A 19,516-nucleotide genomic window follows, 5' to 3' on the forward strand; every position below is an offset into this window, starting at 1 on the left:
CTGTAGGGCAGGATAGATTTCTGCACCCCATTTCCTGTATTTCTTATTTCCCAGTTGCATGCGAAAACATTTTGTTTAAACTTGTGTTTTTAAAACTTTGGATTCCAAATTTTCTCCCTTCCTCTTTCCCTACCCACCCTCATTGAAAAGGCAAGCAACTCAATATAGGTTATACATGTGCAGTTTATGCAAAATACTTCCATAGTAGACAGGCTGTGAAAAGCTAACTCTATTTCCCTTAATCCTATCCTGCCCCCCCATTTATTCTATTCTTTCTTTTGACCCTGTCCCTCCTCAAAAATATTTGCTTCTGATTACCCCCTTTCCCCATCTGCCCTCCTCTCTGTCATCCCCCTACTCTCTTGTCCCCTTCACCCCTATTTTCCTGTAGGGTAAGACAGATTTCCATACCCGATTGAGTGTGTATGTTATTCCCTCTTTAAGTCAAATCCTATGAGAATAAGATTCACTCATTCCCTCTCACCTTCCCCTGTTTCCCCTCCACTGTAAGAGCCTTTTCTTTTCTGTTTTTGTGAGATAATTTACTCATTCTACCTCTCCCTTTCTCCTTCTCCTAGTATAATCCTCTCACCCCTTAATTTTATTCTCCAGATATGACCCCTTCATCTTCAACTAACCCTCTGTCCTCCATCTATCTATCTACACATACATACATAAAATTTTTTCCCTCCAACTACCCTAATACTGACAAAGGTCTCATGAGTTACAAATATCATCTTTCCATGCAGGAATATAAACAGTTCAACCTTAATAAGTCTCTTATGATTTTCTCTTTCCTGTTTACCTCTTCATGTTCCACTTGAGTCTTGTATTTGAAAGTCAAATTTTCTATTCGGCTCTGGTCTTTTCATCAAGAATGCTTGAAGGTACTCTATTTCACTGAATGACCATTTTTTCCCCCAAAGGTTTATACTCAGTTTTGCTGGGTAGGTGATTCTTGGTTGTAATCCTGTCTCCTTTGCCCTCTGTAATATTATATTCCATGCCCTGCGGTTCCTTAATGTAGAAGCTGCTAAATCTTGTGTTATCCTGATTGTGTTTCCACAATACTTGAATTGTTTTTTTCTGGCTGCTTGTAATATTTTCTCCTTGACCTGGGAACTGTGGAATTTGGCTACAATGTTCCTAGGAGTTTTCCTTTAGAGATCTCTTTCAGGAGGAGATTGGTGGATTCTTTCAATTTCTGCTTTGCCCTCTGGTTCTAAAATATGAGGGCAGTTTTCCTTGATAATTTCTTGAAAGATGATGTCTAGGATCTTTTTTTGATCATGGCTCTCAGATAGTCCAATAATTTTTAAATTCTCTCTCCTGGATCTATTTTCCAGGTCATTTGTTTTTCCAATGAGATATTTCACATTGTTTTCTAAATTCTTTTGGATTTGATTTACAGTGTCTTGATTTCTCATAAATTCGCTTCCAATTGCTGTATTCTAATTTTTAAGGAAGTATTTTCTTCAGTAATCTTTTTGGACTTCCTTTTCCATTTGTCCAATTTTGCTTTTTAGGGCATTCTTCTCCTCATTGGCTTTTTGTATCTCTTTTGCCATTTGGGTTAGGCTATTTTTTAAGGTGTTACTTTCTTCAGTATTTTTTTGGGTCTCCTTTAGCAAGCTGTTGACTTGTTCTTTATGATTTTCTTACATCACTCTCTTTTCTCTAACCAATGTTTCCTCTACTTCTCTTACTTTTCAAAATCCCTTTTGAGCTCTTTCAAGGTCTGGGACTGATTCATATTTTTTTGGAGGCTTTGGTTGTAGGAGCTTTGACTTTGTTGTCTTCTTCTGGTTGTATGTTTTGATCTTCTTTGTCACCAAAGTAAGATAGTATAGTCTGACTATACTGCGCTGCTTACTCATGATCCCAGCCAATTACTTGTGTTTTAAACTCTTTGTTAAGGTAAGAGTCTGCTTCCAATGTGGAGAATGTACTGTCCCAAGCTTCAGGGGTTTGTATAGCTGTTTTCAGAGATACTTCTAGGGACCTGAAAATTTTCAGTTCTTTCAAGGTGGTATAATAAGGGCCAAGGTGTTTCCTTTCCACTGCCACCACAAGCTCCACCATGCCAGTGCTCCTCCTCGCCCTAGGACCGCCCGTCAGAACTCTGACCCAGATCCAAGCATGGGCAAAGCAAGAGATTCCTGCCTCAGCCCTGGCAAAGACATCCCTACAATCCCCCTCTGATCAGCCACTTGATTCCCCCTCAGTCTGTGGGCCTGAAGCTCAGGAGGCAGATGCTGCTCTGGGGCTGCGCTTGGAACTTGTGGCTGAGACCTAGCTTCTTCTCTTACCGCAGTCACAGACTTTTCCCACTGACCTTCCAAGTTGTCTTTGGTGTTCATGGATTGAGAAGTCTGGAAACCACCACAGCTGCCTGTGATTCAGTCCTCTGAGGCCTGCTCCAGGGTCTCTGCAGCCTGCCTACCCATGCCAAACTGTGCTCCTCTCCCTGCCCAGCGCGATATACCTTTCTGATTGACCATCCAGGTTATCTTGGGCTGGAAATTTGTTTCACTCTGTCTTTTTGTGGGTTCTGCTGCTTTAGAATTTGTTTAGAGTCATTTTTTTTACAGGTATTTGGAGGGGTTTGGGGGAGAGCTCAAGCAAGTCACTGCTTTTACTCTGCCATCTTGCCTCCACCCCCCCAAGAATCTCATATTCTAATGGGGGAAATCACATGCAAACAAAGTATTGAAGATAATTTCAAGAGGAAGGCACTAAAATTAAGGAAGACCAGTTAAAGCTTTTTGTAGAAGGTAGGGCTTTAGTTTAAACTTAAGGGAAACCAGTGAAGTCAGACTTAACATAACAACCTTACATATACTTGAAGATAGCTACCATGTCCCGCTTAAGTGTTCGCTTCCCCAGAATATACCTGTTAAAAACAATCTGTTCTTTAATATAATCTATTCTTTAACCATTTTTTGTATACTATAATATTGAATCCTTTCACCATTCCAGTTCAACTCTTTTGGATATGCATAGTCCAACCTGTTAAAATATCCCTTTTAAGATGTGTCCAGAAATGAACATGATATTCCAGGAAACTGTTGACCATCATGGAGTATAGTGGGACATTACACATTCTCATTCTGCATGCTGTAAGTGTAAATCTGTAAATATGGCCTTATATTTCATTAGTTGTTTTATTTTGGTCAACCATGTCAACTACCAACACATTTTGAGTTTGTACTTAACTTAAAACCCCAAACCTTTGTCATAACTACTTTTTCACATGAACTAACCACCTTTCCTTCATCCTGTTATTGTCTATTTTTTTTCTTTTAAATTTATGTGTAGGTATTTACACTTATCTCTATTAAATTTCATCATGCTAGATTTGGCCTCTTCAGCCTGCTGAGATGTTTTTTCAATCCAGATTCTGTTACCCAGTGTATTTAATTAAACATAATATTCTTCTTGGACTTTGTCATGCAAATTTAAGTATGCTATTAATATATTCATCTAAGTCACTAATAAAAATGAACAGAATCATAACCAGAAGCAGAGCTCTGAGATATAACTTTAGCCTTTTCCCTCCAAGTTGATGTCAGTCCATTATTTGATATCCTCTAGGCATAGTTCTTGGATCACTTCTGAATTCAGATGAACTGGACTGTGATTTAGACTATGTTTCTCCATGTTGTGCACAAGAATATCATAAAAGACATGGTCAAATATCTTGCCAAAATTCAGATATATTATTTCTCACAACTATAATAATTCTACACTTAGGAGATGAAGTTAGCCTGGCATGACTTATTTTTTGGGTACCCATGTTATTTACTAGTTGTCTCTGCACTTCCCATTTAATCACTTTTTTTTGTTTTGTTTTTGTTTTTTTTGTTTTTTGTTTTTGCTTTTTGGCGAGGCTATTGGGGTTAACTGACTTGCCCAGGGTCACATAGCTAGTAAGTGTCAAGTGTCTGGCCTGAGGCTGGATTTGAACACATGTTCTCCTAACTCCAAAGGCCAGAGCTCTATCCAATGCGCCACCTAGCTGTCCCAATGACTTCTTTCTTTCAGAATCTTGAATTGAATTGAGATTTACTTGGTATCAAGAGCACCAGTTTGTAGTTTACAAAATCTCCTATTTGAAAATTGGAATGTTTTTCTACCTCTAGTCTTTTACACCTTTTTCCGTCTCTGTGATTTCTGAAAGATTATTGATGGTGGTATAGTGATTATATTTACAAATTCTTTCTGCAATCTGTGGTGTAATTTGTGCAGATTTATATCAACCCTTTAGCCCTACTTTCTTTTACCTTTGTTCTATCATTTCTAGTGCTTTATATTTCTTACAGTCAAATGACATTGCTTTCTTCTCAGTGTCTTCTCTCTAAGATTACCTTTCATCTTTTCTGTATGTATCTTCTATGTGCATAGTTGTTTGCATGTCGTCTCTCACATTAGAACATGAATTTCTTGAAGGCAGGGACTATGCATTTGCTTTGCTTTGTGCTTGGTACATAGTGAGCATGTAATAAATACTCGACTAACTAACTGAATTCCATTTTCTGTACATGTCCTCTTTGAATCTGAGCCCATCACAGAGCTTTATTTGAAGCCATATAGACTATTCTCTTTGAATACCCTTATTCTTTTCTTCTCTCATTGGAATAATTCACCATGATAGCTTAGAATTTTGAGAGAGAGAGAGAGATGTGAGATGTGAGAGAGAGAAGTTTTCACAATTTTCTTCCTCTCTAGCCAAAACTATTTTTCCTCTGAACTTGTAGAAATCTCTCCTACAGTCAAGGACACATTTATGACTATATCCAATATCTTTCTTAAATGTCAGGAATTCTGGCAAGTCGTGGTCATTTCCCCCCAGTGGTTCCTGTTACTTTTGCCTCCCCAAGTAATTCTTGTTTGTCATAGTAGCAATTATTCCCTCTCTCTTTGCTTTCTCTAACTGATGAGAAATGAAATTTCTAGCAAGTTAATAATGTCCCGCTTTTAGTGGAATGAAACTTCCAGTAAATGTATAGGTAATTTAAATATCCCATCTCTATCATATCTTTCCTTTGGAAGTTCGTGATCTGCATGAAGAATTCATTGATTTTACGTCTGGTCAGGCAATCTATTGTATGGTCTCACAGTGATATTACTGTTTTGTTCCAATACTTTTCACCTCTTAAAAGCAAAATGTTTTTACTTATTTTTTTTTTAGCTTAAACTTTAAGCCTTTTCTAATTACATTTTAAACTGTCAAGGTTTTTTTTAGCAAGGTCTAGGGCTAGTTATGAATCAGATGTTTGTGATTCTAACTGGTATTGTTTGAGAGAGTCAGACAAGCATAGGATGTTTACTGTAGTTCATTAAAGCACAGTTATTACAATATTATGCCAGCAGTGATTAACAGAAAACTTAAGAATTTGATTGATTAGAGGTGGGGCTGTGGTGAAAGGTAAAAGTAAGGATGAATCATTAATTTCAATTTAATACCTTGTGTTTTTGCCAGCCAGAGGAATTCATTTTTCCTTGGTGTGTATCAAGTGACTGTGAATCACAAATGTTTTGCCTAAGTCTCCTCACGAAAATTGTGTGGCATTCTTTTGGCAGGGAGTGAGTACAGTAGAGAAAGGCATTTTAAGGGAGTCAGAAATGGCTGGTTGTTAATGCCATTATACTGTATATCAAATGGAACATTAACAATGATATCATTTACAAAGTGTTAGTAGCCCTTGCTGCTACTTAGTATCAAGTTCTTGAGACTTGCTTATCTTGGAAATAGGCAATGGTTAACATTTCATTTTTGTTTTATTTGTTTTTTATATCATAGATAATATATGTCTCATATATACCCCTTGCCCTTGTGAAAAAGAATTAACCCCACAAGTATGTCTCATGGTAAATAAAACATTCTTTGCCCATGGTCCTCCAACTCTCTGCTGAAAAGAGGAATTTGTTGTATCATCTGAGAAGACATTCTAGGACAGGGGAAAATTTGGAATTGATCACTTTTCCAGTGTAGTTACAAAGATATTTGTTATTTTCAAGACCAGGTATTGAGAAGGAGCTATACATTTGATAAGCCTAAAATATCAAGTAGAAAGAAATGAGCAATAAGAAAAAAAAGTAGAATTATAAAGATCAAGCAAAGAAGAAACATAACAGGAATCTATTTTTTCTTTTCCAAATTAAATTATTTTAAAATTTAGATTCCAGTCTTTGTTTTGCATCTTAGTAAATAATTTCCAGAGGAGAAAGCAAGGCCTGGCTGAGCCAGGAGCAGATTGTTTATTGTTAAGACTACAGAGAAGGCAAAGACATGACGATTTGGAAGCGGCACTTATGGGAAAACAGGATTGCCAGAGAAGGTATTTGAGAGATACAGCCAGGAGGCTGCAGTTTGATCGGTGTTGCTGTTTTCATCTTAGGGAGTGAATATGTAATTCTAAAGAGTTTTTAAAAAAATAAAAAAATTAGTTTTAAAAACTAGGATATTCCGTAATTGTTGGCACTCTTTTCTTCTAAGTATCTGTGTGAATGTTGTGTTCCTTCACAGAAGGTAAGCTACTTGAGGTTAGGGACTGTGTTCCCTTTTTGTTTTTGTATTCCCCAGTGTCTAGCCACGCGCATAATGTGTAGTGCTTTAAAAATCACCAATTTTTGTTGAGGATACCACTATATTACTATCCAACTCTGTGAGTTATGTATGATTCCTCACTGTCACTTTCCTATAGAGGTATACCTCAGAGATATTGTGGGTTCTGTTCCAGACCATCGTAATAAAGTAAGTCTCGTGAATTTTTTGGTGTCCCAGTGCATATAAATGTTATGTTTATGTTATACAGTAGTCTATTAAGTGTGCATTAGTATGTCTTAAAGATGTACATACCTTAGTTAAAAGATACTTTATTGCTAAAAATACTAGCCATCATCTGACCCTTGAGTGAGTCGTAATCTTTTTGCTGGTCTTGCCTCAATGTTGATGGATGCTGACTGATCGGGGTGGTGGTTACTGAAGGTTGTGGGGGGTGGGCGGTGGCACTTGCTGAAAATAAGACAACAATGACGTTTGCCACATCAATTGACTCTTCCTTTCATGAAAGATTTATCTATAGCATGTTTGATAGTGTTTTATCCACATTAGAACTTCCAGAATTAGAGTCAGTCCTCTCAAACCCTGCTGCTGTCTTACCAACCAAGTTTATGTAATATTCTTCAATATTGTTGTGTCTCAAGAAGTAGGGAGGCCTAAAGAGAGGGGGAGAGACAGGGGAAGGACTGGTTGGTAGAGCAGTCAGTGCCACCTCCCTTTCTCCTTGATTTTGTTCCTTTCTACTCATAAGAACCCCACCCTAGTTCAAGTCTTTATCAACTTTTTCGTAGAACTTCAAGAGCTTCCTCATTGGTATCCTTGTTTCCTCTCCAAACCATCCTCTATACAGCTGCCAAAATCTTTTTAAGACACAGGTCTGACCACATACTCCTCCTTGTGTAACAGTTTTCAATGGCTCCCTCCTTGCCTCTGGGATAAAATAAAAACTTCAGCTTGGGATTTCAGTCTGGCTCCAGTCTACACCTTCAAGCTTTATTTCACATTTCTTCCCTTTACACACTCTACAGCCAGATTGTCTTACCACTAGCTAGTCTCTAAGTCTGCTATTTCGTATCTCATCTTCATGACTTCCTGTGAGCTTTGCCCCATGCCTGAGGTGCACTCTTTCATCTGCCCTTTGCCTCATGCCTGGGGTGCACTCTTTCATCTGCCCCTTCACATCCCCAGATTTCACCAACACTCAACTCACATACTTCCTATGAGAAGCCTTTCCTGACCTCCCTCCTTATTATTATTCTCTTCCTCCTCAAATGTCTTCTGTTTATATCTGTTTACATGTTGTTTTACTAATAGACCATAACTTTGTTAAGGGCAGGGACTGTTTTTCATTTTTGTTTTTGTATTGTTAAGGCCTGGCATATTGTATTGTACATAGTAGGCCTGTAAGAAATCCTAGTTTGAGTTAAGCTTAATTGAATTATTGAATGAATGGAATGAATAAGGGCAATTACAGTGTGGTATATTAAGGATAAAAACTATAGAGATGATGAGAAATTATTGATTGGTACACCCTAAATTATTGATTAAAAGCCCTAAATTAAAAATTATTAGGAATGTTTGTCTTCTTTAACAGTCATTAAAAAAATTAGCATGCTTAATGAACTATATTAAAAGGAACTTGACCTACCAAGCCAGGAGGTAATCTTCCCACTGTACTCAACATTAGATAGGCTTTCAGATGGATAATATATCCAGTTCAACTTCTGCCTTTTAAAAAGACTGTGAAGAAACTGAAAAGAGATTAGGGAATAAAAACAAAAATGATGAAAGCACTGGTAAGTAAATTCTTTAAAGAACTAAAGTAATTATTTATTCCGAGAAAGTGATTGGCAGATGACTTACCAACTATCTTCTGGTGTGTACAGTCAGTCAGTAAATATTTATTAAATGCTGACTATGGCCCAGGCTCTGTGCTAAAAACGAGGCAAAGAAATACAAAAGATAATCCTTGATCTCAAGGAGCTCACTGTCTAATGGGGGAGGCAGCATGCAGACAGCTATGGATAAACAATCTGTATGCCAGATAGCTTGGAAATGATCAACCAAGGGTAGGCAGCTACTTTTAAAAATTCTAGTGAAGGTAGAATATAAGAAGATAGGCTTAAAATGCAGTAAGAAAAGTTCAAGTTGTACCTAAATACATTATTAACCCTTGTGCCTTGGAACAGACTGTTGTAAAAAGTTATAGAAATAAAATTTCCTTCTCTAAATATCTTTAATAATAGAGTATGAGGAATTAGGTGGACACATAATCAGAGGCTATCCACTAATGTCCTGTTCTGGTGCCTAGTTATAATATGGAAGAAACTATGTTACCAATTTGGAAAGGTTCTAAGTATGTATGATTGTCACCCAAGGGTCAAACTAGCTAAGTGGAAAATCTCATCACTGGAAGTTTAGACTTTGGGTAATTAATTTTTTTGTGCTGTAACAGCTCAAGAGTCCATCTAACAAGGCTAAGAGGTCAAGAAGACAGTATTTGTGCTAGTAGAAATCACAGATCTCTGAATGTAAGTTATTGGGGGTAGGAAATTAACTGAGTAGCCCCTTAAAATCTTTTCCAAAATTCTGTATCTATAAGGAAAGTGTATGTATGTCCACACACACACACACACATACACACACACACACACACACACACACACACACACACACACACACACACCCATGTCAGGAAAGTGAGTAGAATGGATGGCTGAGAAATAACATCTCATGTATTTGCATTTTATCAGATGCTCAGATGACTGGCAGCCTGAATCCTCTCTAACATTCCTGTGAACCTGAAAATTAGCAGCAAGAAAGTCTTAGAACAGCAAGAGAAAAAAAAATTATAAAATCGCTATGTATAGAAAAGAAGTAATCTTGCCATTATATATTCTAGCTTAAGCTTTCATAAACCTATTGGTTTAGTATTGCATATAAAATTGTAGTTACTGATTTATTTAGATTGATCAAATAGTTCTTTATGACTCCTAAATTACAGCCAAATAGAAATTTGGAAGTTTGCTGCTTCTTAGAGGGAGACCTTATAAGAAATGACAATAGCTGATAGTAAGGGAGGAGACAGAAGAATCATGGAAGAATGACCTTTGTGCTGTTACAGCATTATGTAGTAATTAATGTTTGTATAATGACTTTGAATCATCAGCAAAAGGTGAAATTGTCTTCACTATGTCCTATTCAGTAAGGAAAGTGTTTATATATTGTTGTTCTTTGTCCTTTCTTCTTGAAGAGGACCAGTGACATCAGGAGGATGATGTCTTGACTTGCAAGTGACTTGTATTAAGTGAGGCAGAGCTGTGTGTGTGTGTGTGTGTGTGTGTGTGTGTGTATAAATATATATATTCTCAATACTTAACATTTGTGTTTAATTTTCATGACTTTAAGCGTGTGTGATTTTATTAGTAACCTCATTTTCACTTTTGTGTTGGCAATCATGTACGTTTACGGCTATGTGCAATACAGAAAAAAATGAGAGGCTCTTGATGCACACAAGTTTGTGGAGCTGCTGGTATGCTAATTGTTCCTGTTCAGTTCAGTTCAGCTGTGTCTGACTCTTTGTGACCCCATTTGGGGTTTTCTTGGTAAAGGTACTGGAGTGGTTTGCCATTTCTTTCTGTAGCTCATTGTACAAATAAGGAAACTGAGGCAAATAGGGTGAAGTGCCTAAGGTCACACAGTTAGTAAGTGTCTGAAGCCAGGTCTTCCTGATTCCGGGGCTGGCACTCTATCAACTGCACCACCTAGCTGCCTCTAGGTATGCTAATAGGATATATATTTCAAGCTGGTACGTCCTTCATGATATCCAATGCGATCCATGCTATGAAGTTCAGAGTGTCAGAGGTGATGTCAAGACCTTGCCAGTCTTGGTGCCTTCCTGCAGCAGCAACTAAAGTCTTAGCAAGTTCTCCCTTGGTTTTGGTCAGCTAAGGTAGAGAGATTTATTGCAATACAGTATACAGTCCAATGTTCTGAAACCACCATCTGACACAGTCAAAGGCAAGATTCAGGTTTAAAAATGTTTTTGTTTTGAGAATTTTATTTGCTGTACAGTTTTTTTTGGTACTGTAGATTTCATGTGTTATGAAAGGTGAATATTGTCTGAAATCAATGTATTTTTTTTTTTAGATGTTAGCACAAATGGTCACAGAATTCTAGGGAATTACTAGTAAGAAAAAATATTTTGCATGGTACCAGTTTTATTTTGTGTACTTCATTTTATAAATTATTTATTTCGTGGTTACCATGTTAGGAAGAGTGCATAGAATTAATGTTTTGTTATAAAGAATTGTATGCAGAAAAGTGTATTTTCAGCAATCTCTAGCAAAAGATTAACAGTTTTTGGTGGTTGAAGGAATCTAACCCCCTATTTCCCATAAGTTCAGTGTGTCAGCATTTGCGTTTGTGATGTTCATATCATTTTCTAGGAATGTTACCCCTGCAAAAGTTGAGGATTGACTGTACATATACATCTACATGTTTATGGAACACACACCATACATGTGGCATACACATGTATGTGGAAATTTATTCATCTACTTATGTGATCTTTACCAAAACTGATTACAGTCCCATTTCCCCTACTTCCCCATATCTTATTGGATGGTCTTGGTTGCCCTACCTGCTGGTTGTGAACCTCTCCAAGCTTAAATCAGGAAAGAATTTTATTTTTAACAATATATTAAAATATATTTCATTAAATATTTTCTAATTAGATATAAAAATGTCTAGTATTCATTTTAAGAAATTTTGAGTTCCAAATTCTCTCTCTACCTCTTGGGAAAGCAAGCAAAATTACATCAATTATGCACGTGAACTCATACAAAACAGATTTACATATTAGCCCTGTTGCAAAATAAAACATACATGCAATGAGAAAAATAAAGAAACTAAAAAAAGAATGCTCCAATGTGTACTCAGAGTTCATCAGTTCCCTCTGTGGATGTGGAGAGCATTTTTCATAATGGGTCTTTTAGAATTGTTTTGGATCATTGTCTTGATGAAAGTAACTGTCTTTCACAGTTGATCATCCTTCCAATATTGCTGTTACTGTGTGCAGTGTTCTTCCTGTTTCTTTCTTCTTGTATCAGTTTATATAAGTCTTACCAGGTTTTTGTGCAACCATTCTGCTTGTCATTTCCTATAGCACAGTAGCATTCCACCACAATCATATCCCACAACTTGTTCAGCCATCCTCAATTGATGAGCGTCTCCCCATTTTCCAGTTCTTTGCAACCACAAAAATAACTGCTATAAATATTCTTGTACAAATAAATCCCCTCCCCCCTGCTTTTTATTTCTTTGGGATACAGACCTAGTACCATTGTTGGGTCAAAAGGTATGAAGTTTTATAGCCCTTTGGGTGTCGTTCCAATTGTTTTCCAAAATGGTTGGACTAGTTCACAACTCCACCAACAGTGCATTGATGTTCCAATTTTTCCACATCCCCTCCAGCATTTGTCATTTTCCTTTTCTGTCATTTTAACCAATCTGATGGATATGAGATTGTACTTAGAAGTGTTTTAATTTGCATTTCTCTAATCAGTGTGATTTAGAGAATTTTTATGTGACTATCGATCGTTTTAATTTCTTCTGAAAACTGCCTGTTTATATCCTTTGATCATTTATCACTTGGGGAATAGTTAGTATTGTTATAAATTTGGCTTAGTTGCCTGCATATTTGCAAAATGAGGCCTTTATCAGAGAAACTTGCTATAAAATTTTATTCCCAATTTCCTATTTTCCTTCTAATTTTGACTGTATTACTTATGCAAAAACTTAATCTCATGTAATCAAAATTATCCATTATGCTTCTTGTTATTCTCTCTATCTCTTCCCTTATGCAAGGTATGTTTCTCAAGAAAGAATTTTCCAAGAGATTAAGTGAAAGAACTCCATTTTTGAAAAAAAAATTAATATTTTTAATAACTAGTTCTATTTGACTGTCTTATGCTTTCCATCTCAATGTGTATTCAGCTGCTTATTTGTAAATCCCTTAATTAAACTGAAGAGGTCTACAGAAAAGATTTTTATATTTCTAATGTCTACCATCTCCCACCTGTTTTTTAGTTTTAGTTTATATTTTTTACTCTTATGTACAAGTAATACAAATAAAAATATAAAAGGTATCATTAAAAATATTTGGAATTAACAAATAGATTGTTCATTGTTTAATATGTTAGTATAAACTAATAAGCATTTCATTACTACAGAAAAATTAAACTGTATTCATTTGTATGACTAAGCTTTAGAGTTTAATGAAACTTAATTTCATTTGTTCCTCATAATTTGAGATAGTTATTGTTTGCATTGTTATTATTTGCACACACATACACACACATTCACATACGCTCACACACACAGAGTCATCATCTAAATGAGTATACGTATGTATGTTGTTGTTGTTCAGTAGTTTTTGGTTGTATCTGACACTTCATGGCACCATTTGGGGTCTTCTTGGCCAAGACACTGGAGTAATTTGCCATTTCCTTCTCTAGCTCAATTAACAGATGAGGAAACTGAGGCAAACAAAGTTCTCATTGTGAATATATCTTTTTAAACAAACAAACAAACAAACAAAAGAGAGCCTCCAGTAGAAAAGCCCGTCACAATGAATAAATCTCAGTGTTTTCCAAGAGGGTAACTTGATGCCTCCAGAATGCTTCTTTTTCTTAATAAATTATTACATGACAACAGTGACATCATTAGAACTTCTAAGTTGTATGACATGTTTTGATGCATAAGCTACTTTTGCGGAAAATATTGTACAATTTTAATTTGTTTATTTTAAAGTCATCTCGTGTTCTTGTTTTCATCAGATCTTGTCCCTTTGATCCAAGTGACAGTATAGCTATCTCTGTATTCTTGGCTATGATTAAATAACTCACATTCCTAGATTACTCTCAGGTTTTAGGATATGCTTTCCTTGCAACAATCATGTGATATAAATGGTGCAGATATAATGCCCATCTTAGAGATGAGGAAACGGAATCTTGGAGAGATGGGCGTGAGGTCAACTGAGGAATGCAGAAACTCTTTGTTGGGGACAAGGGACTAATGTCTTAGTTACTCCCTTTTAAAGTTCTCTTTGTAGAAGGACATCCTTTCATTCCTCATTTTCATAGAGCTTTTTTATTTTCATACTTTAGTTTTTCTATGTTCATTCTCATTATGTATCAATAACATATTGGTTAGCGAAATGGAAGTCTTCCCTGTGTGTACTCAGAAGGGCATTAAGCTCTTTCCATATGAAGCCATAACCCAGCAATGATCAGCAATCACTGTTTCAAATATTAACTTTAATAGTACCTCTGAAAACAGACTACCAGGTATGACAAAATTGCATTTTTTAAATTAGTTTGCATTTTCTCCCTTTAGGTCCACAATATTCTGGCAGAAATGGTGATGGGGGGAATGGTTTTGGAGACCAATATGAATGAAATTGTTACTCAAATTGATGCTCAAAATAAACTGGAGAAATCTGAGGTAAGTTTTAGAAGTACCCTCATGAAATAAGGTTTCCAAAGCATGATCATAAATAATGCGTGATGTGCAGCTTTTACTGTCTGTCCTTCAGCCTCACCTTTAAGTACAACTGGCTTGCTTGCTCTGCTAGAAAATGGACCATGTACATTTATAGTATAGTTAGTGTTCTGGAGCTACTGCATACAGTAGTAACCAGATGTAGGATTCCTTTAACCAAGCAATATTTGTTTTTAAACATTCTAACCACGCTGCCCAAGTCTTTGGAGTGCTTCTTGCCATGATGAAATCCATCATCTTTTCTGAAACATTTTGAACAGTAATTGCAGTTTCCTTATAAAGGAAATCCTAGAACTAAGCCTTTTTTCAATAATTAAATTCTCCATAATAAAGACTGTTTTTGGAAGAAAAGAGCAGGTAGGGGTTATGTGAAGAGACATGTTTCAAGCCAAAATAGATGCTTAACAAACCTGATGGAACATTGAAAGATTGAAAGATGTTCTTTCTAATGCCCAGAGCATTTGTATTACTTCATGTCTTATACTGGATTCTTTGGAAAGATTTAATTTAATGTTGATGACTCTACTAGTGGTGTTTGGATTCACTCATAAATGTTAGTTTGATTGAAGCCAACCTGGCCTTTAACAATAAAACCTTTGTGGTTCTGTTGGCTCTGCTTGTCCCATGCCCCACAGACGTAGGCCAACACACCTGTGGCATGTGCTGTCAGGGACCAAGTGAATCCTCACTCTCTGAGGGTTCATTCTTGATTACTATGGAGAAGACAGCTATGGACATTGTCACTATTTGGGGATGCTCATTGCTGTCAGTCTTTAAAACTATGTCCATATTGGCAAAATGATTTGAAAAATATTGTCTTGCAGTTCTTAATGAAATCTCAAATGTTGACATCTTTTAAAATTTAAACTTGCTACTAAACTGCTAATTTTGAAAGAAAACCAAATTGTCACTTAGTAAAACATTATGAAGCTAATGTAAATCTTTTTGAGCATTTCAAAAGTCAGTTTAATACTCTTTCACTTTGAATGAATAAAGCCGTTGACAGATAAGTGTGGAGTTTAGAGAGACTCTAAATTCTGTTTTGTTTTTTTTTTTTTTTAAAAGTGCTCCCCTTAAATCCCCTGGGATTTAATTTAAAATAGAATTATAATCCTTACATTCTTTTTCCGTTCTGTAACACATGCTTCCTTTATCTTCCAAAGGACAACCGTTCTTATTAGCAACCATGTTTATGACATATAGAGAAGCTGTATTTGTTATTAATTATTTTAAGGAACAGTATGTATTTATCTGGGTCAGTTAGAAAAGAGTTGAAGACACTCATTTTTGAAGTGAAAAAACTTAATAAACAGGAATAGTGTAGACAAAGTAGCTAGAAACGGTATTGTAAATGATCTAATACTGATGGCCAGCATATTTATATATAACAAGGCTAAAGTGTGGAATTTAGAAAGTCTGCTTATAGAAATATGTGAAATGTGTATTATCCATTAACATTGTTTTTGAATCTATGTAGCTAAGGATCTGAAGAAGCAAGAAATAAAACTTTAAACAAATATGTAATTTCCTTAAAATGAATTCATGGTAACTTTTGAATCTTATGCCATCAATTGTTAAAAAAAGTATTTTGAATGCATGTATGGAATTTTCTTTTGGGGGGGGGGGGGACAAGGCAATGGGGTTAAATGACTTGCCTAAGGTCACACACAGTAAGTGTTATGTGTCTGAGGCTGGATTTGAACTCAGGTCCTCCTGAATCCAGGGCTGGTGCTTTATCTACTGCACCACCTAGCTGCCCCTAGAATTTTCAAATCACAGAAACAATACCTTTACTTTTAAGGTACTCGGTCCCCTTCATTGGAGTTGACCTGATTTTCTTTTCTTCCTGATATATTTTATTAGCTTATTGAGATTTGTACCCTCCTTACTTTCAAAAATACTTGAGGTAGAATCTAGTATGTTTTTCTACATCTATATGCATATATAATGTTAAATTTAAGTAGCAAAGGGGGTACTTCGTTGGTACAGTGGATAGAGCACCAGCCCTGGAGTCAAGAAGACCTGAGTTCAAATCTACCCTCAGATACTTACCAGATGTGTGACCCTGGGCAAATCACTTAACCCCAATTGCCTCAAAAAAAAATTAAGTAGCAAAGTAACAACAATAATTATGTAATGAAGACTTTTTTATGGTTACATGACTTTTTTGGGGGTGTTACTCATGGGGTAATTTTTCTTACCATAGAAAGCGATAAATATAAGAGAAAAGTCAATTGAGTATATGTAATGGTGAATGAAAGTTACTTTGTAAGAACATAACTAAATTTCTGGGTTTTCTTTTTAAGCCATTCACAGATACTGTATTATTTAAGCTAGCCTGTGATTCTGCTTGTGACTTACAGAATTGATTCATCAATCATCAGTTATGTGTTTATCAATTATTAACTGCTACCAAATCAATTTTTCTCTTTCTCCCTTATGATTAGGTGTATATTAACATTCTTTTTATTAAAAGAGAAACCGCAGTATACAAACTTTAAATGGTTTTTCTAATTGTAATGGTTTTTAAAATTCTGTTGTAGTATAGCATTTTGAGTTACAGAAGTATAGCTGTGTTGTGCTTTTAACCATTAATGTTAAAAGTTATATTGGCCTTGCACATACTAGTTTTCAGTAATCTTTTCCCTTTGTGTTCATAAGAGTACTCAAACTTGACTTCAGAAAAATGAAATCTAACAAACTCTTTCAAAGCATTTCTCATTTCCATATATGACTAAAGCATTTTAGATTCAGAAAGTATCTTTAGAAAGTGATCTGCATTTATTTTAATGAGAATACAAGCCTTAGTCATCTGAATTAAAGTGAAATTTGCTTTGTGAGTGAAAATATATTCAGAGATTAAATCGAAATTCAGTAACAGGTTTAAATTTCATGATTAAGACTGGTTACCATGATTCTTAAAGCATTTGTATAGATAATATTTTTAGAGACTAATTTATTTTTTAAAAACTACTTAATGTATAATTGAAATGTACCTTGAAAATTATGTAAAATCTACTTAGGCTATTTTACATTTTCTGAAATTAAAGGTTTTGTTATCTGTCCTAACCAATGCAACAACAACTTTTGTGGTTCTGGGCCAAAAGGAGCCTGTTTTCTGTTATTTAGGTCAGTGGTATAGAAAGTACTGTTGAGACTTAGGCACTTAAAAGAAGGAAATCCCTCTTTGCTCAACATTGTCCCCATTTGAGGAGGAGCAAAAATAGTCCCTGAATAAGTTTCCTTCTAGCCATTCTGCTTTAAGTTACCTTTGGAACTGGAGAGAGGAGGGTTTAAGCCGGAGAGGGACTTGGGAATCGAAAGGACTCCTCTGCTGGGGAGGGGGAGGGCGGAGGTAGGCGGGTGGGGAAGGGGAGATTTGGTTAGTCATTGTGTATGTATATAGAGTGTTATTGTTGAGAGGGTAAGTTGGGTATGAATTTAGTCTCTACTTTTTGAAGTCAGTCCTCATTTTTCCGAACCTCCTGATCTTTCTAGCTCTTTCCATTCTTCTCTCTTGCAGACTTTTATCTTTCAGTCTCCCAGACAGGACAGGTAGACAAGGTATTGCTGACTTTGAGAAAAAAAAAATGTGCTTTTAACAAAGGGAAAGCAAAATGATGTCAAAAGGCAATAAATTATTTAGGCCAGACTCAAAAATTCTTTATGTTAATGAACCCATACCAGTCCCTTGTAGCCTATTTTTCATGCTAGTTCCTTGTAGTTCCCTCATCTTTTATTGGACTTAGTATATTTTACTAGCACATCGTTGTTGTCATGTTCTGTTTTGTCTGCCTGTGTTGTAGAATGAAACAGTTTGATTTTTTTTAACGTTGTCATTTAACTAGCACATCTGTAGAATGACAATCTAATTTGTGTGTAAATGTTTGGGGACTTGGGGGAGAGGCATCATATGGCAAAACCAGTCTAATAATTTTCCTGTCACAGACATTTTCATTTCTCAGTCTCCAAATCAGGCATTTCATTGTTTATAAAAATATCCTGCTGAATTTGGAAGTTAATAAATCATAAAATAAAAATAAAAAAAATAACAATCCTTTGGGTCCTTGTGTATGAAACAAGAAGCAGAGAAGTTTTAGGGTAGTTCGCAGGTGAACAGTATAGCATTTTTTCCAAATAATTTTCAAACTCGAAAGTCTTAACAGTCACAAATAAGTGCATGTTAAAGGTGGCTTACTTGCAAATATCGGGGTAAGAAACTCTCCAAAATTTCAGTTATTTGATGGTGATGCTAGTTCACATTTCTAAACTGTAGTTTACAGAGCACTCTTGTCACAACTGTGAGATAAGGTAGTGCAAATATTCTTGTCCTATCCTTGTTTTACTGATTAGCAAATCGAAGTTCAGAGAGATTCTGCCTTGCCTAAATTCATATAGTAAGTGACAGAGTAATCACTCAGAACCGAGTCTTCTGTACTCTGAGTATAGTGTTCTTTTCACCATACCACATTGCCTGGATGAAAGAGATTTCCACCATTTCAAATGGGTACTTCTACTAAATAGTGATGAGTCTTAAAATCCAAACAGTATAAATGATGGAGGGTGAACCTAAGATATGCCCTATTTTGTATTGGCCAATCCTTTGTAGGTATCCACAGAGGAGGATAGAACAATCTGTGCAAAATTACTGCTTATTGGGAAGATTTTCTCATTTTATACAGGATATCCCAAAACTCTTAGTGCAGTTTTAAGCAGCTAAATCGTAAAATTATTTTAAGACTTTTGGGGCATCCTGAATATAAATTATATTTAGCATTTATATTACACTGTATATTTACAGAGATCTTTAGGCTAGTTATTCACTAAGAGTGTGAGAAAAGTTATTAATTCTGATGTGGATGTTGATAGGTGGAGTATTAAACACTGGCCCCAAAGAAAAGAGCACTCCACTGACCTAGGATTAGAGTTTCTGGGTTTCTAGGCTGCCTCCTATTCCTTTTAACTGAGTACCTTAATGAGTAATTCGTATTCAAAAGTAAAGATGTTGAAAATGTTCACCTTGCTTGAAAACGTATTTTCAAAATCTGCAGATATTTTGTTAATGATTTGGGGTCTGAAACCATTTAATATATGTTTGATAAGGCTGGTATTTCCCGTACCAGTCTTTTAGATCAAAATTATGATGTTATGATATTACATTACCAGCATTTATTTAGAAAGGTGGAGAAAAGTTTTCAATATATGAATTTATTTGCAACTACCATCTTTATTGTGCAATATTTGAAGTTGGAAGAAATATTTCAAGATGGTAGAAAAATATTTTTACTACTTAAAGAAAATATCTAATGTACCACTGTTCCTTTCCTTTCCAGTAAATACTTAACTATTTATTGCATGAGGAAAGGGGGCTTACAGGATCTTTGAAAT

General features: G+C 35.7%; 1 protein-coding gene across 1 annotated transcript in view; it reads left to right on the forward strand.

Annotated features, from left to right (window-relative positions):
• AP3S1 (adaptor related protein complex 3 subunit sigma 1) overlaps window positions 1-19,516 on the forward strand; it is a 95,667-nt gene that overhangs the window by 71,304 nt on the left and 4,847 nt on the right. Inside the window, exon 5 of the mRNA XM_027874862.1 lies at window positions 13,964-14,071. Within this exon, the coding sequence (XP_027730663.1) occupies window positions 13,964-14,071 (108 nt within the window). The remainder of the gene's footprint in view (window positions 1-13,963; window positions 14,072-19,516) is intronic.

Source organism: Vombatus ursinus, unplaced genomic scaffold (genome assembly GCF_900497805.2).
Source record: "Vombatus ursinus unplaced genomic scaffold, bare-nosed wombat genome assembly UNPS02014807.1, whole genome shotgun sequence".
Classification (NCBI taxonomy): domain Eukaryota; kingdom Metazoa; phylum Chordata; class Mammalia; order Diprotodontia; family Vombatidae; genus Vombatus; species Vombatus ursinus.